Source organism: Pagrus major, chromosome 18, assembly GCF_040436345.1.
Source record: "Pagrus major chromosome 18, Pma_NU_1.0".
Lineage (NCBI taxonomy): Eukaryota > Metazoa > Chordata > Actinopteri > Spariformes > Sparidae > Pagrus > Pagrus major.
The window spans coordinates 24,183,627-24,208,268 of NC_133232.1; the positions used below are offsets into that span (position 1 = coordinate 24,183,627).

The following is a 24,642-nucleotide window of genomic DNA, read 5'->3' on the forward strand; positions in this document are numbered from 1 at the left end:
GGAACTATAGAGGGAGGTTTTACGTGAGGAGATCTTCGGGAAGTTGGGGTTGGGGCGAGACAGCCACTGGATCAGGATGTTGCCGTTCTTGTTGAGGTCTGATGAGCCCTCTGCAGAGAAAAGAGGAGAGTGATGGAGTAGTTAAGGTAGGAAGGGAACACTTGTGAACACCGTTTCCTCCTTTATTTTCTATCTGATATCAAGGCCTGTTTGGCTCTACTTAAACCCTTTTCATGGCAGACGTTTTGACTTGTCAAAGCAGGAGGAGAAACATAACAAACGAAGGTTGGGCGGCTACGGTAAATTCTAAATCATTGGTGTCCTCCCTTTTAAATTTGGCATTAATACATTAAGATGTTTCTTTCCTTGTAAGAAGTGTCTGCTTCTGTGTCTGAAGTCCGTCATACCTCCCAACAACTGTTTGAACTCGCTGTTTCAACTGATTTTACCATTTAGACTAAATGTATTGAAGAATATAACATACAGTATTGACGTTAAGCATGTCAACTTTTAAAAATACAGTAAACAGTAACTAATAAACGATACTTCTTTGGCGCCGGAGGAGAAAGTCCCCAGACTCCCTTAAAAAAACGCTAGATTTTGAGACTTGTTGCGTTTGGAAAAACTGTATTTGTCTCTGACAAATTCTAAACTATTTTGGCTTGTTTTTTAATCGGCAAATGTTATACATGAACATACTTCTTTCTTTGTGAAAAAAAATGTATCGGTTTGTTCCAGCGATGTAGGTGTACATTTGCATAAAGAGCGGAGAAGTGAGATCCGATCACAGAGGTCACCCGAGATGCATGTTGAAATGCATTTAATGCCAGGTGTGAACTGACGGGCTTAAAGCTGTCCACTTGTGATTGGATCATCCAGAACAGATACCTAAACCAAATGTGAACAGCCTCAAAAGCACAGGTGGGTCCAATAATGTTAACAATGGCTCCATTCTATTAAGTGTCCCAGTAAGCCATGCCAGTGAGTGAGCAATGCCAGAGCCCTGAAACTAGCTCACCTTAATAGAATCAGAACTTCATTTTGTGCTTTGCCTGCTTTGACAAGTCAAAATGTTGGCCATGAAAAGTGTCTATTCTGCTTATTACAAGTAAATGTTAAAACAATATGGAAGTTCCTTAACACTCACTGGGACATGGATCCATGCGACAGACTCTGATGGTGTCGGGCTTACTGTCCAGACACAGGCCGATGGTGTTGTCTCTGGTGTGGCACAGAGCCTGTCTCTGCTGGGTCCCATTTCCACATGTCACTGAGCACTGGGGATACAGCACATGAGCACAAACACATATATCGTTATATAACAAATAACTTGGTTAATACACACACATTTAAAACAATACAAAGGCCAGTACATGAACACCATGACTGTTTTTGTGATCACTGTCCCTGGTTTACTGTAGGTAGTAACAGTGAAGATCACATGACCTGTTTTACAGCTTATGAAACCTGCCAAGAATACAGTTCTGAGAAAGTCCTGTGATGTTTAAAACATTGAATGTCTCACAAAAATACCAGCTGTTGGGCTTCAGTACAAAAATATCAGTTCAAGTATTTTCCTGCAAAAATCGGTCAAACATCATGTTCCTTTTGACTTTTTGCGTTTTTGAGTCCCGTTCAGCCTGCGTACCTGTGACCATGGCCCAACTTTCCACTGGGTAGGACAGGGGTGCCGGTTGCAGGGTCTGCGTGTCTCGGGCCGGTCGTCGTTGCAGTGTTTATTGTGGATGGCGCGTGTGGTGTTATCGTCTGACGGCTGGACACAGCTGACCGAGCGGATTTGCATCCCCGTCTTTCCACATGGCTTGCTGCAGTTCTGCCACTCCCCTGTCACCCAGCTGGAGAACACCACGGGAGAGAGAGAAACAAGAGTTCTGAGGGCATTCAAAATGTCAAACTGCTGAAGTAAACAATGAAAGAGGAGGAAAAGAAAGAGCCAACTGTGTGTAGAAAAAGCCGTAGGTTTTGTTAGATTTGATAAGTTTTGTTTTTTACAGTCGGTGCCATAAATATAATGCATACATTGGTGGAGGGCAGGGTTTCTGGTTGCAGTCTCTCGTGTCTCCTCTTGGTTTCATGTTGGATTTGTTACAGAAGCTCTTGTGGACCATCTTACTGTCAACTTTTCTTCTGCAGCCGTATCGCAGGTACTGCTTCCCTACAAAGAGAGGGGACGGAGAATTTAACAAATGTAGAAACAAACAGAGAGACAGGCATGCAATATGGGAGACGCATTATCCTCGTTCTGCTGTACCTCCACCACAGGGCTTGGAGCAGTAGGACCATCTCTTTGGAGCCCATTCATAGGCACTGTCTTCTACCAGCATGTTGTTCTGAATGGCCAAGTCACTGTCCATGTTCATCATGTACTTATAAGACAACTCCACATCCTCGTCTCCATGTAGTTTCATCTACAAACAGAAAGATACTCATAAAATAAGCGAGACGACTTGGGAAAGCTGACATCATTTCAGACAAAAAGCAATTGTTTGAGTGTAATTTAGGGTGTTTTCAGACATGTAGTTTTTTTTTTCACTGTTGCAATTCAGGAATTGGATACATGTGTTGCATTGGCCACGTTAATAACTGCAATGTTCAAGAGTGCTCCAACAGGTGTAAAAAAAAAAATGCCATGCATGAGCAAGCTGTTCTCTCAAAGTTTAGAAATATTAACAAGAAGATTCGCCTCAAAATGCTACCTTCTTTTGCCCTTTTTTCTCCTCCATTATGGAGCCCAGGAGCATCTGGCCTGCGACTAGAGAACAATATCCTGATGCATCTTATTGGAACATGTGCCTCAAAAGTTCACCGTTCTGCATCGATGCAGAGAGAGAGCGTAATTGAGAGTTTACAGGCTATACTGATCGTTGATGTTCTGGCCTCGCCTGGACAATATAGACGTCGCTCTCTTGCATTGAATTCTGGACGAACATTAAACTAAGGCAGGGGTGCCCAAAACTGAAACTTAATGGTGGACCACGGGCAAAAACAGCACCTATTGTATTGTATTGTATTGCCAGGATGCAAAATGGTACTATAAGGAGAAGCAAGTTAAAAAAATGCTGGAGATCTATTTTATACTTCTGATCTTCTTCTATGTTTATGACTTAAGAAGAGGTGAAGTCAAAGTAGTCAAATATCAGCGGCCTAAGACAATCTGGTATGCAGAAACTGCTTGCTCTTCATTTATTTAATTCATGTACCATGATCAGGATTCCATGTCTGAGAGGACCAGTGGTCTGAAGTGTCTCCTTGTCGTTGTCATTCTCATATTCCCACTCCACGCCTTTCTCTATGACCGAGCGGGATTCTGGGTATTCATTTTCCCCGTTTAAGAATAAGAGCCCCGATGCCACATTCTTTACAGCTGTAGATGGGTGAGAAAAATGCATTTATTACACTCGCTCTAAACACACGTATACAAGACAGTATATAGACACTGGAATTAAAAAAAGCAAAAAAAAATAAACATGCCAAATACCTATAATGTGCGAGGTTGCTTCCTGCTCTTGGATCAGTAGGTGTCTCGCTCCTCTGGGGACTTCAAGAACTTTGAGTAAACCTGAAAATGAAGCACACATCTGGTTCAGGACTCCAACATCATTAAAAGCTCACTCGGAGCCTCGGCTAATCCAGCAAAGAGCTCTTACTCATTTCAACCACGTATCCCCGCTCACTAGTTAAAACCCTTGCAGCCGTGACGATTTCCATCCAGAGTGAACATCTGATTCTGGGAATTTTTTTTGTGCCATCATGTCGTCAAGAGTTAGATAATAAATATAAGCTCGAGTGAGGTTTGACGCAGCTTCTTGGCAATGCTCAACTCACATGGAAACATGTCAAATGAGATCTCACTGTGGTTTGGATATTGTTACACATTTTCCTCTAGAGGGCGATGTTTAGCTGAACATAAAATAGCAGGGGAGGAATGTGTGCAGACTATTAGGAAAGGACACTGGCCAACTATCATACCAACATGATAAACAGCTCCTGCACTGATGTAACCAAGTCAAGTCTATCTTTGATGTAGATGAGGCTTATTGTGACTGCGTGTCATTATACCTTGCTTCTTGGCCATACGTGTGATGGTGCCTTTGAAGGTTTTGCAGCTGGAGTTGTCTCCTCCACACACCCCACACTTGTCCTCCTGCTTTGAGGAGCCGACCACGCCGTCACAGCCCACTTTCTGTTCATGAGGACATGGAAAGTTTAACACACGTAGATCTTAAACAGTTGCAGCTGTCTTGCTCTCACACACGGATAACGTCACTCACCTCGCATTCACCCCGCACACACACGCTGTGAGGGTCCTTGTATGAGCACCGTGTGCCATCCAGCACCATTCTCTGCATGTTGACCACATCTCGTGTGTCTTTAGACTGGCAGTGCAGCTTGCAGCGTTCCTTAGCTAGGAGACGAACACACACACACACACACACACACATAATAAATGACCCAATTCTTCAAACAGTTGTGTCAGAATGGCACACATATGCGCTCCATTTTGGTGATTTCATCTTTACAACCAACATGTGATTATCGTTTATTTTCTGAATGAGCCCTCCATGAGTCAGCGTGACGCTCTCTCTCATTGTGTCTCCGTGTGTGAGTCATACTACAAGTACATGAGCCTCCAGAGACAAAACCTGGCAGTTCATCCCAGTGAGAATGAACACTCCTACTTCATCACGTTTATTTCAGATGGACTTGGAGCTTTGACACTAATAAGCAGGTGGCAGACGTGCTGCTGCAGAATTATAATATTTGGAGAAAACACACTTTTCTCAGGTTGAACTGAGAACACACAGAAACAACATATGAAATTCCCTTCTCTGTGATATGAACGTGTGTGTGAAATATGCTATGATATTCGAGGGGGCCCGTGCAATTATACTTGTGAGTCACAGTGTAGGTAGATTTATAACACATTTATAGATTTATATTTACTTCAGTAACAGAGCATGTTTATATTAGCCATTCAGTGCAAGTAGTACACATTATCACACTATTACAAATCCTCTATGTCTGTGTTTCTCAAACTTTTTACACCATGGACCACCTCAGAAAATATTAGGCTCTCCAGGTACCACCACTATGGCTGACATTAAAAATACAGTAGCATAGGCCTATTCAGCGGTGCTGCTCAAGTAGCCACAAGCTTCCCTGTCATCAGCTTCACTTTCAACAGTGCTGCTTGAAATATTCTCCTCCTGCCTCACACTTCTCTTCCCGATAGTTCCCGTTTGGAGCCACATTTGTGGTGTTATTGAACCTTTCATTTCAGCTCTACTGTCTTGCCACTTCAGCTCATAACTAATGAAGGAAGACATATGCACACGCGAAGTGCATGGATGTGACTATGTAGCAGGCTGAAAGAAAAATATAATAAACTATATAAACTTATCATAAATTATATTTCAGTTTAAGAAGTCTAAATGGAAATTCTGCAGTATTTTGATTTTTATACTGTGTGACTTAACATTGAATGGTTCACTGTATGTTTACTTGACTTAAAGGCAAGTGAAGAAGCAGCAGTAGCAGCAGTTATTGTCTAACCTGTATTTATGTTTTCTACACAGCAAGATACACTGATGTTCTTTGGCTGTGGCTTCATGTTAAAAAAAATTGATTTTGAGGTTTTACAAGTCATTTTCAATGGAAGCCGGCTGGATGAAGCTACAAACTGACACTCAACACTTGTTATTGCATGATTGGGTGTGACGCACGACACTACAGAGTTTGACTTTGGCTCAACTTTCAATGGGGAATAATATAAGGAGACATCTGATCACAATCTGTGTAAAACGACTGAAAACAAGAGACAATCTGGAGCTTCTGATAAAATACAATAGAACAAAGGGTTGGATGTATCCCTCCAAACAGCTGCATAAACAGCCACGCACAGGGCAGCCATACGTTTCAAGTTTCCTGGCTCAAGAGTAATTTACAGTAAATCTGTTGACGTGGGAAAAGACCCAAACAGAGACAAAAAGCAACAGTGTGTCAAATGGCTCTAAACAAATACTACAATTTCACACTTGGAGCAGAAACACTCATTTTCTCTTCTCACACTATCTGGAACTCAAGGAGATGACAGACCATGAATGGAATTCAATTTCACCTCCCTGTTCACTTTTATCTCTCTCGCACAAACGCATGGACATACATCTGCTCTCGCGCACGAACGCACACTCACAGTAAAGTAATTTGAGCCTGAGAAAGCCTTGCTGAAAAATATGGCATTTAGAAAGGATAAGAACGGAGAAAAACAATTTAGCAAGGCCCCTCTAAGCGGAGCGTGCGTAGCGTGACCTCCGATTAGATATGAAGACAGCTCAGCACTTTTTTTTCGAGGGCTGCCCTTTAGTTGGAAGATAATTTAATACCTATCAGGATGGCTGTGACACCTCCACTTAGAGACAGGGTGGGGCTGACACGTATTTTAAAAACTTCTCAATAATGTAAAGAGGTTTTGAATATTAAGTGAAGAACTTTAGTATGGCTTGTTCGTATGTGCCAACTGTAACGTGGATGAAGATAAGATGGAGCTGGAGGGGTTTGGTGAGGTATAAATGACCTCAGTGATTGGGTGGAGAGGGAGAAGACAGCAAGATCGAAGAAGATTGTTTTTTAAGGAGACTTCAAAGAGATGGCATGTTTTTATGAGAGGGCGTAGTCGTAGCTCAAAGCTGCACTCAGCAGGACAGCCAGATGATAATGACCATAACAGAACACAACCTATATATAAAACCCGACCGCATTCAGGAATTATGTGTTTGCGTCCTCTTTCTGGCTTTCATTTGTATTTACAACTTCCACAGTGTATCATCACTTCATTTTCTCATTCTCAGGCTCCCTTGTGTTGACAGCCTCTTTCTGGGCCCATCTTTCCAGCAAACTACGTCATCCCTTCTCCATCTGCGGGTGTACACTCACGGTCCGCGTGTTCATAAGGCAGCCAGTGGTGCTTGTTGCTGTAGATTTCAAAGCGAGGGTCCAAAGCGTGGCATTGCTCCTCTCGCGGGTCACTGTAGATGTCCTCGCACTCGTTGGTGTTGCACATCCGGAACTGATACGACGCCCCCAAGCAGTCGCGGCCTCCGTTGGCTGGTCTGAGAGGGTTGCAGGGCAGAGGACATATGCGTCATTCAAATGTTTATTTGGTTTCACTTTGAAAATTTGTTGGCTTTTATTTGAAAAACTAGATATGATACATTTAACACTTGTACAAAGGCTTTAAGGTATACTGTGCAGGATTTTCCTAATATACAATGTATTGGAAATCCCTCGCCAACTCAAAGCATCTGTATTTTACAATCGACTATAAGTCATGGTTTGCTTTTTGGTTTGTTGATTTCCTGCTCTATCTTGCAGTTATACCCTCTTGTGTCTTGTTGTCACTTTCTACTCCCTGCTCACCTGTGCTCCCAGTGTTCTGTTTCCCTCCTGTGTTCCTGTGCTCCTCCCCAGTCTGATTTCCCCACCACATTTTGGCAACAAAAGGCGTGAAAACGAAAATACAAAAGACATACAAAAACTGAGGACAAACTAGAAAACCACGGGGAACAAAAAAGCAACACAGGCAACACACGAGGACCAGGGAACAGATACAGGAGCACAGGAGACAGTACTGACGTGAGGACGAGAACAGATGAACCAACAAAGTGAGGGAACAACATAGGTTTAAAAACAAGCTAAACTAATGAGGGGATGAGGAGCAGGTTGAGAGACACTGGAAACAGGGCAGTGCTAACAAGGCTGATGCAATACAGGTGGGGGGGGGGGAGAAATCAGCCTACGGAGGAGCACAGAACACTGGGAACACAGGTGAGCAGGAAGTAGAAAGTGACAACAAGACAAAAGAGGATATAACTAAAAAGGAAATCAACAAACCATAAAACCCAAACCATGACTATATTTCTCTGGAATTGCGTAGTGCATCTATCATTGGTGTGTTTACAAACAGGACGTGACAAATCCTACATACTCTGCCTTTAAATAAAATTACCCATATCAAGGCATTCTTGCTGAAAAAAACTTGAGAGTCTCAGTTCTATTTGACATAATTATCATACTGACAACTTGCAATTTCACTTGTTTTATTACACATCTACACAAAGTTTCATACCTCGGATTGTCACAGTCGCGTGTGCGAAACTGTACTCCTCCTCCACAGGTGCGAGAGCACTGGCCAAACTCACTCCACGAACCCCAGTTTCCATCTTGCTTTATGATGTCAGGGGTCAACCAGATGCAGTGACCTTTAAAGCAATGCTGCAACAGATCAATAATAAATATTAAAGCCAGAGGTTGCTAATTTGGATACAGTCAAATTATTATTTTTTTCAACTGAATGTAAGTTAGAGAACGATAGTGTTTCAATACCTTCCCATTCCCACACATGGTGCCATCAATGGGCGGTCCTTTCTTGGTCTTGCAGAAGAAGGGATTGTCCGGGTGGCTACACCACAGCTGCTTACATGGGTCGAAAGTGCGATACTGCAGGGCACAGAGAAAGACTCCTTACAATTAAAAGCCCTACCACACAGTACACACACCGGGTAACAGACTGACCTTCAATAATACAAGTCAACCATCAAAAGACAGCTGGAGTGAGACTAAACACTGAAGATAGGAAATGAAAAATAGAGATGAGAATACAACAATAACCACAAAAGTATTATACCCCACGATAACAACACCAACCCTGGACTGTGTCACTGCACTGTACACTACGCTCCACTGAGAAACACACAGCCATTCATGCAAACTAAACCAAAGGATGAGAGAGAGAGACAAGACTCTCAGAATGAGACAGCCCGTGGTTTAATTGGAGCACAAGGGAGGTCAGAGGTCAGAGGGCGAAAGGTTAAAAAGGCCAAAAGGTGAGGTCTCATCGACCTCTAAAATGCCCCTAGACACAGGTCAAGGACCAAATTCTCTAATATGAACCATTGATGAGGATACCACCAGACCGACCTGCAGTCCAGTGTCTGAGGGGCCGTGCCCTCCTCCCTCCTTTCCACAGACTTCCCTACCCACCATTACCCCAGGGGACCTTTGCAGGTCAGAGGGCGAGTCACAATCAGTGGCTAGACTGTGGTAGGTAATCACCAATGACATCAGACTGGAGGATCCTAAAAGCTGAAGTGAAACATGGAAAAACAGCCTCTGTTCTGGCTCAGCCATTTCTCCTTGGATGGGAAAGACATCTTTCCAACGTTTTCCACTCGTTTATAGTCGTGAGTGTGCCAAAATAATGAGGCTCTTCCTGCCAGCGCTGCCGTGATTTAACACAGATTTGCAGGACAGGAGTCAGGATATGGTATGGTTCAGCTGTTGAACTGCATCATAACCACCGGACCAGTAGAATTACAGAGTTTTTAGGGATTTTTACAGCCACTTTCTCTTGAAATGAGCATTTTAGAATCCTGCAGACTAACGTCCAAAATATGACGATGGGTAGAACAGAGAAACAGTAAAAAAGAAAAGTAAGGAGCAACATTACAAACGATTACAACTTCAGAGGACAAATAGAAAAAGAAAATCTGAGAAAAACAAATGACGGGCCACATGTCTTCCGGGAGGTGGGGTTACCTTACCTGTGTTCCTGACTGGCCCGCCTTTTGTAGCTGAGGGGAATGGGTTTGACAAGAGAATAGAGGGTAATCTAGCAATGTGTGCAAAGCCCCTCAACAAGCCCTTTGTCAATCAAGCAACAGCTTCCCAACTTCACAGTTATAAAGTGGGTGAGAGTGACAGGGAGCAGGTGACTGGCAAGATGCTGAAGCTGGGTGAAGCTTGTCTACTGTGTGATGCTTTGTGTTTTTACAAAAATACTGTTTGTGACACGTTCATGTACAGGCACTGTGGTATCAAGCTAAGTGTTGTGTTATTATAAATACCATAATTAACATTAATAACAGAAAAAAGGAAAAAGCTATAAAAACAATTACCTGCTTTTAAGCAAGATGCCAATCCCACCAGTGGCCGGGAGAGGAAAACAGAGGACATCAGAAGAATGTGAATAGGTGTGTATGTGTGACTCTTTCATTACAATGTAGATCAGATACAGATGTCAGTGCTGCGTTCAGTTCACTAGGAAAACCTTCAGAGGTCAGGAGGCCCCATACAAATGTTCCACAGTCAAAGTCAGCAAATTCTGAATTAAATCTACAGACTGAATTCAAACTGCATCGTCTCAGAAGATGAAGTGATGCTTAGCCTGACTGGTGGCAACTGCTGTAGAAGTTGCCTTTACTGTGTTAGTGCAGTTAGTTAGTTAGTGTTAGTAAACTCTAGCTACGTTAGTAAAGTGACCATCAGACTATGTGGATCTCTTACCGCGGTGCACATTGTGTAGCCAACGCCGAAGTCAAAGCGACACTGTTCATTCATGGAGTAGTGCAAACCGGGAAGCTGAGGCAGCGATGGCCAGTTGTGTTCGAAGGGGTCGTCACGGAGACAGTCGTAGGAGCTGCGAGAGGAGTCAGAAAAACTTTTACTTCCTTCATTTATTTACTTCCATTTATTCATGTGATTGGGCAGAATTACAGAATTACAATTAGGGCTGCAACGAACGTTTATTTTCAGTGTTCTGAAACTGCCAAAATCAAAAATTAATTAATTAATTAATTAATAGCTAAAAAAAATGATCATTTGAAATAGAATAAGAATCCGTGTATCATTCGTTCATTCGTTTTTCAAAATAAAACCAAAAATAAGAAAACGAAAAAACAATTCCTTTTCTCAGTATTCGTTTCCTAAACTAAAATGAAAAAACGGATAACGACTCGTTTTTTTCAGTTTTCGATTTTATGCTCAAATGAATAATGGAAAAAACGGATAACGAGCGTTTCCCGTTTCATGTTTTATCCCATTTTGATCTGAAAAAAGTTCAATGAGCCGGAAGCGGAAGTGACCGTCTCTGTCTCTGTACTGCGAGGGCGCGCAAAACAAAAATAATGGCAGGACTTGAGGATCATGCAGATATAATTGGACAGCTTTTTGAGGATGGTAAAATGATGTCGAGATTTCTACCACGCTCTGGTAACGTCAGAGAATTGACTGGCTCTGCTAACGTTAGCTTTGCTCCAGGCCACTTCCGGGTGACGGTAATTTCCGGTGTAGGTACCAAATGCTTGCAACATGAAACGGGAAACGCTCGTTATCCGTTTTTTCCATTATTCATTTGAGCATAAAATCGAAAACTGAAAAAAACGAGTCGTTATCCGTTTTTTCATTTTAGTTTAGGAAACGAATACTGAGAAAAGGAATTGTTTTTTCGTTTTCTTATTTTTGGTTTTATTTTGAAAAACGAATGAACGAATGATACACGGATTAATAAGGCATTGATTTATTTAAAAAATCTGATATTTCTGCTTTAATTTGCCTCTGTATTTATTTACCTTTTAATTAATTAATTAAACAATTTATTTACTTCCCCATTTTATTCATTAATTTATCCACTTTTAAATTTATTGATTTACGTTTTAATTTTTTTAATTTCTGTATTCTTCTCCCTTTGCATTTTTGCTGCTTTTTCCTTTCTTTTTACAAAATACCTCTGTACACACGAGAAAGCAAAAATTATTCCGAACGCTCAAACAAGCATACAACCAGTAGGCGGCAATAAAGCTGATGTCAGCGACACTTCAAACACCAGAGAAGAACATTCTGAGCTTGTGCAGAACTTATTCTATCTGAATAAAATGACCCCAAACCTAAAAAGTCATTACAAGACATTTAATGGAAAGTCCCCTTAATAACTAGTAACTAACAACTAGTCATATCCGAGTCGGAGTCTGTGTGTGTCTCACTTAAGGTAGCGTCCCAGCTCTGCCATGCTACATCTGGACCAGTGAAAGCGGTGGAAGGCAGCTTGCACCAGTGGCGCCATGATGCTGCCCATGTGCACCTCATCGCCGCAGCGGTTCCCCTGACCATCGTGCTCCATCCCCAGCCTGCAGAGAGAGAGGGAGAGAGAGAGAAAGAGAGTGAGGGGAAGTAAAGAGAAAAGAGATGAACCAGTGGCGACAGATTGGGAACATGTGGGAGGAGAAGCAGAACAAAGGGAGGGAGGTATAGCAGCAATTCTTTCATGAGATACTGGCTGAGGTGACCAACGGATCAAAACCGTAATAAATCAATAAAGTCTAATAAGCTGCTTTGTTGTCTTTTGCTGTAGCATGAGAGCAGGCTCGAAGACATCATTATGGCAAATGCACTTACACGTGTCCGGTCTCATGTGCCACCACAAAGGCAGAGGAGAAACCGTCCTCATGGTTCAAGGTGCAGCTCCTTACGGGATGGCACATGCCTGTTACTGGGGCGTAACCTGAGCAAACAGGAAGAGAAGCACAGCTGTCAGGATTTGTAGACTTATTGAGCTGTCGTTTTGAGAAGTTTAGCGCATGCAGAAACCTCTCTTTCTTTAGGTTATTACTTCCAACATAAAACACACACATATCCACAAACTGTATGATTGGAAAGGAGAAAAATCATGTATTAACCTGTCCCTTCTCAAAATAAATAAGATACATTAAATAGTCAGCCATTTTTTAGAATTTTTCTGCTACAAAATCCATATCCATACCAACCCAAACATATACATCCTTGACCACCAAATAAAATGTATCACAGTCCATATTGTCATTTAATATGGCCACATTTTTTGATTTGTATACATTTTCTTAAAGGTGAAATATGGAAGAATTTTTAGTTTTAAACATTCAAAAATGATCACCACAATGTCAAGAAATAACAGTTTCGACGCATTGCAGATATACCTATTGAAGTTAGCATGCTAACCAGCTAGCCCCGAGCCACTTCGTACCTCAAGAGGTTATAGTCCGATAGTAAACAACACCAACACTCCCTCGATGCTCCAAGCTCCCCGTCTGGGCAGAGTCAGCTAATAGGGGTGCTAGTTGCACAGTTAGCTGAGCTAACTAGCTAATGGCAGCTACAGTTCACAGCAGTTAGCGGTTACTTTGGTGATATGCTATTTGTTTGAAGTATGAATTCGACAGGTGGCCAATTCCTACATGATGTAAGTTGAATAAATTGAAAAGTATTTGAGCAAATTTTGAAGTCAGTCTCGAAATACTGAAAAACAAGTCTGCTTTAAGTATGTGCATTAATTCAATCTACGAATTATCTGTCAGAAGATATGCACAATATATACTTAAACATTGACGCACACAGTACTTTTTTACACGTGTCTAATCCTAACCCTAAACTGTCGCCCTCCACCCCTACATATGCCAATCTCCAACTCCCTGTGTGCTTGTCTGTCCCGTACTGCCTTTAATTGTGGGACTGTGGCTGGCCCTGCTCTGCCTATTGATTTTCTGCTGCTGAAGGCTGAGCCCAAGGGCAGCTGAAGGGCTTCTGGATAGCTAGGCCACTGCCTTTAGAGGCCTCTCCCCTGGGCCCGCCTGTTAGACTGCACTCTGCTGCACAGAAAACCACCAACCACCAAACCCACAGTGCACTATGCAGCTGTACGAGGCAGAGGAAGGAAGAGAGGGAGAGTTTTCTGTCTCCACTCATGAGTTTGGATGCATTCACAATATGTTAAACAGAAAGGTACATTCGATATATGTTGATGTCTTTGGTTACCCTGCATTCCCGTGGGGCCAAACTCCTGCCGCGTGAGGAAGATGGCGTGGTCATGATACTCGGCGTCCCCCGTGTCCTGCTTCTGCTGCAGGAAGGCCCAGCGACACACATTCTCCAGACTCTGAGATGGGTTCCCCAGTTCAATCAGACTCATGGACTGGAGAGAGAGACGTAAACACACACAGAAAGAGAGAAGAGGGTGTAAAGATGATCTAAAAGGACAGGAAACTAAAGATGTCCTGGTACAACAACACTCTATAAAACCCTGTAGGGGGCAGTGTCACAATGTTATATGTTGTCAGCACATCCTGCAAATTGCTGAGGTGTACAACACACACGCACGCACACAAGTGCACACAGTCCAAGGGATCCACTAATGCTTAGGATAATCTTGATGGTTTCAATAATGAACATGAAACTGAGCTATGTACTAATAGTCAAAAACAAGTCCAATTACAGAATATTTACTCATGATTAAATTCATTATACCGACAGTCACACAGACACCTTGATGCCAGCGATTCCTATCACTCACCTTCACCTCTCATTCTCTTCCTCATTAAGATCTCCCCTCCCCTTCCTCTTCCCTCCTGCACCAGTCATCCCATCTCTCTCTTCCTCCCTTCTCTTCCTCTTTCGCCTCGCTCTCTACATTTCCTCTCCGTGTTCACACGTGCACAATGCACAGCTGAATCAGAGTGTGTGTTGTGTGAGTGTGCTGCAGAGAAGACATATGGCCTGCCTCTGCACAAACACCCCTCAGACAGAGCGCGCCGTGCACATCGGTGTGTGTGAGCTTTATCGTGTTCATCAGGTTCTTCTGTGTGTGTGTGTGTGTGTGTGTGTGTGTGTGTGTTACAGTGTGTTTTATGATCTTTAAAGATGTATTTGTAATGGTGTGTGCATGTTGTGTTGGAGTGTGTGTGTGAAGTGTGGGTGTGTGGGTGCGCCTGCATCCAGGGTCACATAGCCAATCTGCAGGCTGTCTGGGTGCAGCTCTGTTGCCACGGTAATTGGGGATGATGGACAGCCGGAGCTTTGGCCGAAGCTGCATAGGGGCTGGTCCAGAATGACCAATGTAGGAGTGTGCGTGTGTGTGTGTGTGTGTGTGTGTGCGTGCGTGTGTGTGTGTGTGGGAGTGTGTGTTTCAAGGCCTCCATTGGGAGAGTAGACATGTAGGGAGGAGAGGAAGAGATAAGGCTACAGCAGCATGAGTGTATCACAGAGCACCTATCCAGCAATAAAATCATTTGCTGGGTAATCCCTGCCCTCTCTTCTCTCTCTTTATCTCTCCTTTCCCTCTCTTCCATCCTTTCTCTCCTCTTCCCTTCAGCACAGACAGGCAGATAGAGTTACAGGCTATAGAAAAGGATGCTACCCCCCCACATCACCATCGTCCGGTCCCTCTGTTTGTGAATGAGGGAGGGCTATCATTGATTGTTTATCTTTGCCTGGACTTCCCATGATTCTGTGCTGCAGCCTACTGGGAGGAAGGCTGATTGCATAACGGGCAGAGTTTCTGTGTGCTTTGGTGCTGAACTGTGAAGGCGTGCGACTTGGAAACACTCCCCTGGGATGCCGCATGCTTTTAGTTCCTCTTTTGCTCAGTCCACTGGAATAACAGGCTCCGGGCATCAGTGTGTGCTGATGTGTGTGTGTGCATGTATGTCTCTGTGTGTTTGTTTATGAGTGTGTGTGTGTGTGCGTGTGTGTGTGTGTGTGTGTGTGTGTGTGTGTGTGTGTGTGTGTGTGCGTGCGACTTGGCTGTTCATACTGTAGGTACTTAAAGCGATCGTCTCAGTCGACTTTTCAGGAGAACTCGTGTCTTGTCGGGTCTTACCTTGCTGTAGCCAAGCATGATAATCCGTACCAGCACCACATTAATCTTTGCTCCCAAAGACTGGTCATGGTAGATCTCATTCACCTGGAATCACACAGAGAGACACAAGAGGGAATGTGAAGCCTCAGTAGAAGAAATGCAACACAAATATCGAAAGAGTTTGCGAGTTAAAAGCCTTATTAATGGTTGATAAAGCTTGTAATAATGATTTATAGATCAGTTATGAGGCAGTAATAGATTAGATGAAGATCAAGACTAAAAACATGAGGAAAGAGCTCACCTGGCTCTGTCCAATGGTACCAAACCCACCTCTATGGCTCACTAACTAACTAACATGTTATACCTTGTTTGTCTGAGGCCCCGATCACACCGAGACTTGCCACTACAGGCGCTTCCACTTCATAAACGCCATGGAAAGGTGTGTTGTGCAATACAGCCTGTGGAGTGGGGCGACCAGGTGATCAAATAAAACCAGTAGGAGATGTGTTAATTTTTGAACAGGGGGATGGACCCTGTTCGATTCATTCGCCTACAAATAGAACTGACTCTGTCTTGGTGTTGACTGACATAGATTTTAACTGTCCACAAACCTCAGTCAGATAAAGGATCACAAGGTTATGTGGACTCGACATGTTCAACTAAACAAGCCCTCTGCCCTACACTCTTTCTGCTACTGAGGGTGGAGAGGGGGGTTGGCAGGTTAACAAGGGGGGTGCATATTGGTCATTTTGCGAAAAAGAGGGATAGCATCCACCCTCATTCCCCCTCAAATCACCTACTGAGTGTGATTAATGGAAAAAGCAGTGCAAATATGCGCCTTGTAGTGACAAAGTGACACAGCATCCAAAACAGGAGCGCACGCCAGCCTTGCAGCAGAAAAACAATGGTTTTGCTGTTGGTTTTCTTGGTGTGACCAGTCTATAGTTGTAAGACTGGGTGTGTGCAGTAATTACCGGGAGTCACTATGCTAAACCAAGCTAACCAGCTGATGGCTCTAGCTTCATATTTAACAGACAGACATATCCACTGAAGTTAGCATGCTAACCAGCTAGCCCTCGTCCTCTAAACCTCTTTCTCCCGGCGGTCCAAAGCTCTTCTGCTATCAGTGTAAACACCAACACTCCCCTGGCCGACTGAGCTAACAAGCTTGTCAAGCCTTCTCATACCCATTCTTTAGATAATATACATAATATATAATAATATAAAACAATATATATTATTAGAAAGTGGTGAACAGAACACGCCACCAGCATCACAGTGATGTGAGAGACTAGAAGAGAAGACTCCAAGAGAGCAGGAGAGAGAGAAGGGAGTTGAGGAGAGTGCAAGGAACTCAATTTCCCATGAGCACAGATGGAGAGAGGATGAAGGAAGAAAGGAAGAAAGACAGAAAGAGAAAGGAAGGAAAAAGCCTAATGCAAGGAAACAAGGTAATGTGTGACAAGGGAGATGCAGAGAGCATTATGCTGGTTTAAACACACACACACACACACACACACACACAGGGATAGAGAGCGCTCGAGAGAGAGAGAGAGAGAGAGAGAGAGAGAGAAGGGTAAATTGGCGCAGGAGTTGAGGCCTGCTGTCCTCAGTGGCTGTGTGCGGTGCCTAATGAGGCAAAGGGATGTAAAAACAGACAGCCGTAATGAGATGGCTGATGGACACGCTGTGGAGAAAGACACACACATAATGTACACACACACACACACACACACACACACACAGGTACAGAGATGAAGAAAGGATTGCAGACACACCCAGCAAGGGAAAGGTAGCGTTGAGGAATGCTACGAAAAGAGACAGAGAGGCAGAGGGGAAGGAGCAGAGAGGGAGAAGAGGAAGAGCTCGACCGGGAATGGAAACGATGCATTCTTAGAAAACGAATGCAGCAGCGGCTGCGGCTAAGAGAGCAGACACTCAGAGTAACTTAATGCTCTGTTCCATACGTGGTGTAAAGTCGGAAATTCCAGCATCCTATTAGGAAAAATCCACTGTGGCGATCGTTCAAGTCAGGATCCTAATTGGTTAACCACAAACCATTTGGAATAAACGTTTTGGATTACATCAACGAAAAGGCACAACAGCAGAGTCGTGTTGGATTTTCAGCATTGGCCCTCGTGTTATCTGTCCAGTAAATGAGCAAATATACATTCTTAGCTTAACTTTTTTTTGTATTTTTCCAGGCTGGAACACTTGAAATAATGGAGACTGTAATTAGCCTGCGAAGGATACTGGAACTTTTTGATCTTCAACTGTGAATGGAACAGAGTGTCAAGAAGAAGAAGTAGTACTACTTGAATCATAATGCATTATAAGGCAATGCAACCACCAGTATTGTAGTCAAGACCAACTAGACTGAGAGCAAGTCATGACCAAAACCAGAGTGTACCGAGGCCAAGGCAAAACCAAGGCAGGGCAAGACTCACACTGCAAGACACACAAAAAATGTGGAACCTGCAAAACACAGGAAAACACCCACAGATGAAAAATGAAAATTCATCTCTTCTATTGCCATAGATATTAGAGCCTGACCGATATATTGGTCGGTCAATATTGTCAGCTGAGATCTAAACTTTTTGGTTTTATGGAACATGATAAGAGAAGTTTATAATGGTGCACTGACACATTTTAGACAAAAAGACAAAAATATTACTTAAGTAAAGGGCAAAATGTACATAAAATATCAAAAGTAAACTACTCATTATGCAGAAAAATATTTTGTTATTATTTTAGTAACATTTTACCATTTACTGTTACATATTTTAGAAATTGGTTGCATGTTTTGAATGTGAAATCAGAATAAAGTAAGAAGTAAACTATGAGATAAATATAGTGGCATTAAAACTGTATAATTCCCTCAGAAGAGTCAATGAAAAAGTAAAGGACAAGTGATTTAAATCGTGCATATAAATGTAATAATTTACCTTCCACAACTGAATATAATCGTACAAGGTTCAGGGGCGACTAACACTCAAAATGCTGTTCTCTAGTAACATACTTTGTTCCTGAAGCGAAGGATGGAGGAGTGGCAGGGACGAGCTTCAGAGTGAGGGACACGCTCAGCAACCTTCAGTTTTGGATGCTCCGTTTAAAAAGATTCAGAGCTGCTAAGCAACCACCAAAGAAACACGGAGTTGTGTTGTCTTCTCAGTTTAACCCTGTCTGAGCCTGTGTGTGTGTGTGTGTGTGTGTGTCAGACTGTGTGTGTTTGTTTGTCTCTGCAGTTTTCAACTTGCTCGTCTGTCTGGCTACCTACTGGTATTTCTGTCTCTGTCTCTTATTTGGTTACATTTGTCTCACTCCTTCATTATCTTGGCAGGCTGAAGTAGACATGAGGAGGTGACACACAGAGACTCTGCTTGTGTGTGTGTGTGTGTGTGTGTGTGTGTCTACATGTATTACACATGTTGTGGGGACATACAGTAAATCTGTTTCCAAAGTCACATCGTGGGAACTCACCTTACTTTCGGGACAAAACACATGTATAGCGTAAATCATTAAGGGTAAAGGCTTAAAGGTAATATCGTTAACATTTTTCTGTTATCAGTTTTTGTTGTTTATAAAAATAATACATCTACAAAGTTCGTAGAAAGGTGCAGAATAAAAGTATCTCTTTTCCTTAAAAACATAATTATGATTGTGAATTAATTATTTAATACATTTTGTTTGGTCCGAAATGAAATTAATCTTTTTTTTATCTGTGATAGAATTTGTTCCGTCTTCTAACAAGGTTTAGTAGTATAACGGCATTGGTATCAGATGGTATTTATGTTTCATCAGCGATCAAGACTCTTGGTGGTTGCCAGTTTGTGGGGAAAAAAATGTAAAAATGGCCTCTACAGCATTTGCCCAGCATACTGTACTGCCCTAACGCTAGCTAGGTGGTGTTAGAAATGTTAACATTAGCTAGCTAGCCCTAGCGACTTTAATCTTAGCTAGTGTTAGCAATGTTCATGTTTGCTAGCACCTTAGGTAGCACCCAAGGTAATGGTAAGGTCAGTTTTAGTTCAAGATTAGTGTTCTGGTTAGGCTACTCTAGGCGGGGGTAGTGTGACTCACCCACACATATTTCCAACTTGTGACTATTGCATTAAAGGTGCAATGTGTCATGTCTATGCAGATTTTTTTGTTTGAAACAGTCACTCCCAGAGACTGGGTCGCAACCCACATGTAGGCCCAGAAGAATAGTCTGTCATTGGGTGCCTATTTCAGGCATTTAGGCATGTTTGTTTTCGCAATGGAAAACAAACAAACAAACAACAAACAACAACCTCCTAGCCAGCAACCTACACGCTGAAAATGGCAAGTTACCCTAACACTAACCTGGTCACTAAGAGTATGAACCTAAACAAGCTGGCGACTGTTACCTTTAATTTTGCACAGATTTAGCCTTTTTAACTCCAGGTGTCGCCTTCCCATGCACAAAAACAAACATTATACTGCTGGGACACCCTCACTGCATCCTGGATTTAGCCCCACCCAAGACGATTGTGATTGGTTTAAAGACACAATGAGATATTTCCTAATGAGAACTGGTGCAGCTAGACCTTTATCCACTGCTGACACAGTGCTCTGGAGACTCCCAAAGTTTGGGCCGGGGCCAAGGTACTGCAGGTTCAAGTTTGAAATTGCCATAAAAAATTCATGATTAAATATTCATATTGAAAAAGTAACCAGAACTGATAAAACAAGGTAGTTATGTGCTATTCTTCATCTATCTGACCTGTTTTTATCCGGTGTTGTGGTGTTTCTCATTGATATGTGTGCCACCTACCAACCTCGACCTGAACCTGGTGCAGGAAACATTATTTGACTGAGGAATAGACTTCATCGCAACATGTATTTTATATCGCATATGAGTTGTGATTAAAAGTTTGCATGGGCCTCAGAAGATTTTATGATATATGAAAGGCTGGACTGGGTTCATGCAAGTGATGGTTATGGCAAGTGCAAGTCTACAGGAAATGAATGTAAGTAAAAGTAATGTCCTCTGATGTGACGTAAACACGACTGTGTGTGCGTGTAGCTATGTTTGTTTGTCCGAGATGACATGGACACTTGGGTGGGTCAGTTCACACTTGGCCTGGCCCAGTCCGTTTCCTTGACAACTGTTAGGCCAATTAGGGCCGGTTGACTTCCAGGTGACCCCGACACCACAAGTGCCACTCTAATGAGACACACACACATGCACAGAGACAGCATGATGTCCTCTCCGGTCCCAACTTTAGCTTCATGTGTCTTCATGCGCATTAACACTCGCAGACAGCTGGACACTTCACACACAGATGATGTACACTGGAGGACAGATATGGCACAACAATTCATATTCCAAACACACCCACATACTCACTGAAATGCACACGTAAACACACACACACACACTCACAACAGACACACACAGAGTTCCTTGTTAACAACTATACTGGCATGTCTCTCATTAATGATGCTGGCTGGGCTCTGACGTTCTGAAGTGCGATGCCAGGTGTCATTACTTACTACCCAGGCTACAGGTCACCTAGATTTGTCTGTCTGCAGTAACTAATGCAGGCCTAGAGGTCAGCGAGGCACAAAATCATTACGATCAGATAAATAATGCAGCCAGGGCCTGTCACTTAACTCTGCAAGAGGGAGGACGAAATGAAGAGAGAAGGTGGGAGAACATCGACAAAGGAGAAGCGAGAAGCAATATCACAGGCACCGTAATCAGTAAATGCATAAATTATATGTATAATCAAAATGTTTGACTTCAAATCAATTTGTTTGTGCGCATCATAATTGGAAATATAGACTTGTTTTAATCGTGCTTACAAACAAAACTCATGTTAATGAACCCTTAGGGGATCAGAGAACAAATAATAACTTAGTGCATTTACATCCTGTCACTCAGATGTTGTGTAAGAGATTAATTTGGAATCTGAAGCATGAAAAAGGAGGCACAGGGATGTTAACTGCTGCAAAAGCAAAGGAAATGGAGAATAAGGCAGGGACAGTTCAGTTCATTACAATGATATCTGTATCTCTCTCTCTCTCTCTACATATATATGTGTGTGTGTGTATATATATATGTTCAAATGGCATTTCAGGGTAGGAATGTGCCTGTTTCTGTCTGGATTTGTCCATTTCTCTGCCCCTACTAAGACTGAGGAGTGCATAGTAGTAAAACACTCATAAAGGCTTAAAATACATTCGAGCTAACTGTGTCATAATATGAATATTTTCATACACTGAGCTCACGTGTTTTAATCAACTCATCGTGGAGAGTGGGCTCCACTTAATAGGCAATTAAAATTTGTCGGGAAACAATTTGAAAATATGCAATAAAAACACTCACAGCTGCTGATGAGACAGAACTGAGTCATCAAATAAAATCTGGCTCGAGTGCGACATAAATTAGATAAGACTTTGGACAGCTTCTCTACATCTTCTTGTCAACACACATGGGAATATTTGAAAACTGAGACCCAGAATTTGAGCTCTCAGTCTGACAGTGCTCCTTACATATCTGTGACACTTCCAGCTAACAAGGTGTCTATTATTACCTGGACTACCTCTGCTTTCCCAGCTCTTCCTACCACTTATTAATATGACTTTTCACTGCCTGCAGGAGCTTTGGTAAAGACAAGGCTGAGCGATCTGCGCCACTTCCAGACAGCTCTCGCCAAAATGATGCTTATCACATAATGAAGGGATAAAGGTGCAGACAAAATACACTTCAGTGTACCAATATGCATCATTAAAATTAAACATGCACACACACACACACACACCTCCCTCATCAGCACCGACTATCCACATCCATGGAGAGTGTGATTAACACTTTGCGGCACCTCTCTAAAGGTCTCCATTAATAGGTGAGACAGACAGGTAGACAGACAGATCACTGTTGGCCACTAAATCTATCACCATGATGTTCGCCACAGGAAGATTACTGCACAATGGCCTCCACTTAGCATTTGGCACACGGCATAATTTTACAGGATTTAACACAACACTGTTTTAAAAAGCTCGTATCAGACCACTTTGTCACCTGGGGTCCAGGCCGGACACAATGCAGAGAGCTAACTCCTTTTTTCTCTCTGTTCCCAACTTAAACTGTATTTTGCTTATTAATTTCCTGCTGTTGTTTCAATTTCTTTTCGTCCCTCAAACCAAGACACACACCCGTCTCAGAAGACACGACATTAGTGAAATACTTTAAAAGTTCATTTGCAGCAACAGATATCTCCGTTTTGATTTATTATTTTTTCAATCAAACTTGTGTTGGTTTATTCATTTATGGATTTTGTCTGTTTTTTATCAAACAAAGGCTCAATCCCATTTCGAATTTTAGCCCAATCCCTTCTTGTCAAGTGCCCCCTTTCCCCTAAAAACAGAGTAACAAGTGGTAGTGGTTGAAATCTCCCCCTGCAACACTTCAAGACTCTCATATGACATCAGCTGTCGTCAATGACGACAACAGCTGATGGTGACCGTACATTTCCAGGCCAGTCCATGCCGTCTTCAGCTGTGATATATTGAATACTGTGGCAACCCTGGTATCATCACAGTGACATCTGCCAGTTACCTGATGGTGACAGAAAAGCACGGATGCTCACAATTCCTCCACAACTTCACGCTATCAATCAAGCCATCAAATAAAAATGAGCATTGCTTCCTTACGTGGCCACTGGTGGCGCTTGTAGGCTAACATTAGCAGCCTGACCCATATTTGTGGGTGTTTTGTGATCTGCCACCACCACAGATCAGGTTCTCTTAAGCTCAGACTAAACTAAAAGGCTTTATGGAAAAATAGTGGCGACGGTTCAAAGAAGCAAACATTGACTGTTGTTCGGAAACAGGAGACAAACAATGGTACCCTTCGTCAAAGTTTCATTCTTTGTTAAAATAAACAGTCTTGCTCTAAACAGACTCTTACTGCATAGTGTTTGAGTGAGATCACAGGTTATGTGGGCACCGAGCACAACTTTTTCTTCTACCAAAAAGGTGAAGGTGAAGCCTCCAGTTGTCCTTAATCCATCCGTGTCCCCAGATTTCTTTAATATGTCTTCAGTCATTAAAGAAATCCTCATTTTATGATTTTCTTGTTGATTTAGAGAGAGAGCGAGAGAAAGGAGGATGAATTAGAAAAAGTTTGGTCCGTTTATTCTCCATCTTTTCCCACTTTTGTACCAGTTTGCAGAAAAGTTGAACGGGCTTTTACATTTACCTGTCATGTTTCTCTCCATTGTCGACAAAGGTCTCTGGTTTATTTGTTCGTCTGTGCATACATTTGCATGCACATTCTCCCCCATTGTTATATTTTGAAATGTTTATTGAATAAATAAGCTTTGAAGCAATTGAACAGAAATGCAACGTGGGCCGGGGAGGTAAACACATGGGAAAGGAGTGGGAAGCAGAATTACCGATACACACATTTAACAGAACATACACATTAACGCATACACACACATGCACATACTTTGACACTCCGGTTGAACTGTGCAGACAGGATTTAGTGGTTTTCTGTGAGAGCGCTTTGATGTCCTGCAGACAGCAGTGCCGCCCCCTATCCTCCAACACACACACACATACACACACACACACGCAAGACCAAATCGTCCACCTTGACCCTGAGCTCACTTCACCTCACCTTCAGACAGAAGGACAACAATAAAGACAAGATATGGAGGAGGAGGATTCAGTCATTAGAATAGCACAGCAGATGAGTTAAACTGCAAAACAACGCATACATTGTAGTTTCACAGCATAACCTTTTGTACTGAAATGCAAGCGCTTTATTTATCCTTTGAAGGTGGTTGTAGAACAGTGTAACAGCTGCTGCAACAAAAGACAGAGGCTCACTTCACACAAGCACACCGAAGCCTTTCTGTCACTCAATCCAGCCTGGAAGTACGGAGGAGACTCGGGTGGGAGAGGAGAGGAGACGTCATGACAGCACAGTGGCAAAACAGCGCACTTATTTCCTCCTTAACGAAAAATGGAAATCCAGTTATTATCTACTCAGTGTCGATGGAAAGTCAGTTGAGGTTTCGTAGCCCAAAAAACATTTCCGGAGCTTCACAGCGAAACACCGCTGCAACAACTGAAGTAGGTGGGGACTTGTTTTAAACGTTAAAAACAGCTACACTGCTGCTACACTAAAAGCATTAGCGTGCACCATG

General features: G+C 42.7%; 1 protein-coding gene across 1 annotated transcript in view; it reads right to left on the bottom strand.

The window, feature by feature from the left end:
• LOC141013384 (A disintegrin and metalloproteinase with thrombospondin motifs 2-like) overlaps positions 1 to 24,642 on the bottom strand; it is a 124,390-nt gene that overhangs the window by 6,489 nt on the left and 93,259 nt on the right. Inside the window, exons 5-22 of the mRNA XM_073487091.1 lie at positions 15,482 to 15,565; positions 13,642 to 13,798; positions 12,250 to 12,355; positions 11,838 to 11,981; positions 10,363 to 10,495; positions 9,621 to 9,650; positions 8,404 to 8,517; positions 8,147 to 8,292; positions 6,955 to 7,130; positions 4,293 to 4,426; positions 4,081 to 4,204; positions 3,500 to 3,580; positions 3,222 to 3,385; positions 2,273 to 2,429; positions 2,041 to 2,176; positions 1,649 to 1,856; positions 1,148 to 1,277; positions 6 to 110 (exon numbers count right to left, since the gene is read on the bottom strand). Of these exons, the coding sequence (XP_073343192.1) occupies positions 6 to 110; positions 1,148 to 1,277; positions 1,649 to 1,856; positions 2,041 to 2,176; positions 2,273 to 2,429; positions 3,222 to 3,385; positions 3,500 to 3,580; positions 4,081 to 4,204; positions 4,293 to 4,426; positions 6,955 to 7,130; positions 8,147 to 8,292; positions 8,404 to 8,517; positions 9,621 to 9,650; positions 10,363 to 10,495; positions 11,838 to 11,981; positions 12,250 to 12,355; positions 13,642 to 13,798; positions 15,482 to 15,565 (2,329 nt within the window). The remainder of the gene's footprint in view (positions 1 to 5; positions 111 to 1,147; positions 1,278 to 1,648; positions 1,857 to 2,040; positions 2,177 to 2,272; positions 2,430 to 3,221; positions 3,386 to 3,499; positions 3,581 to 4,080; positions 4,205 to 4,292; positions 4,427 to 6,954; positions 7,131 to 8,146; positions 8,293 to 8,403; positions 8,518 to 9,620; positions 9,651 to 10,362; positions 10,496 to 11,837; positions 11,982 to 12,249; positions 12,356 to 13,641; positions 13,799 to 15,481; positions 15,566 to 24,642) is intronic.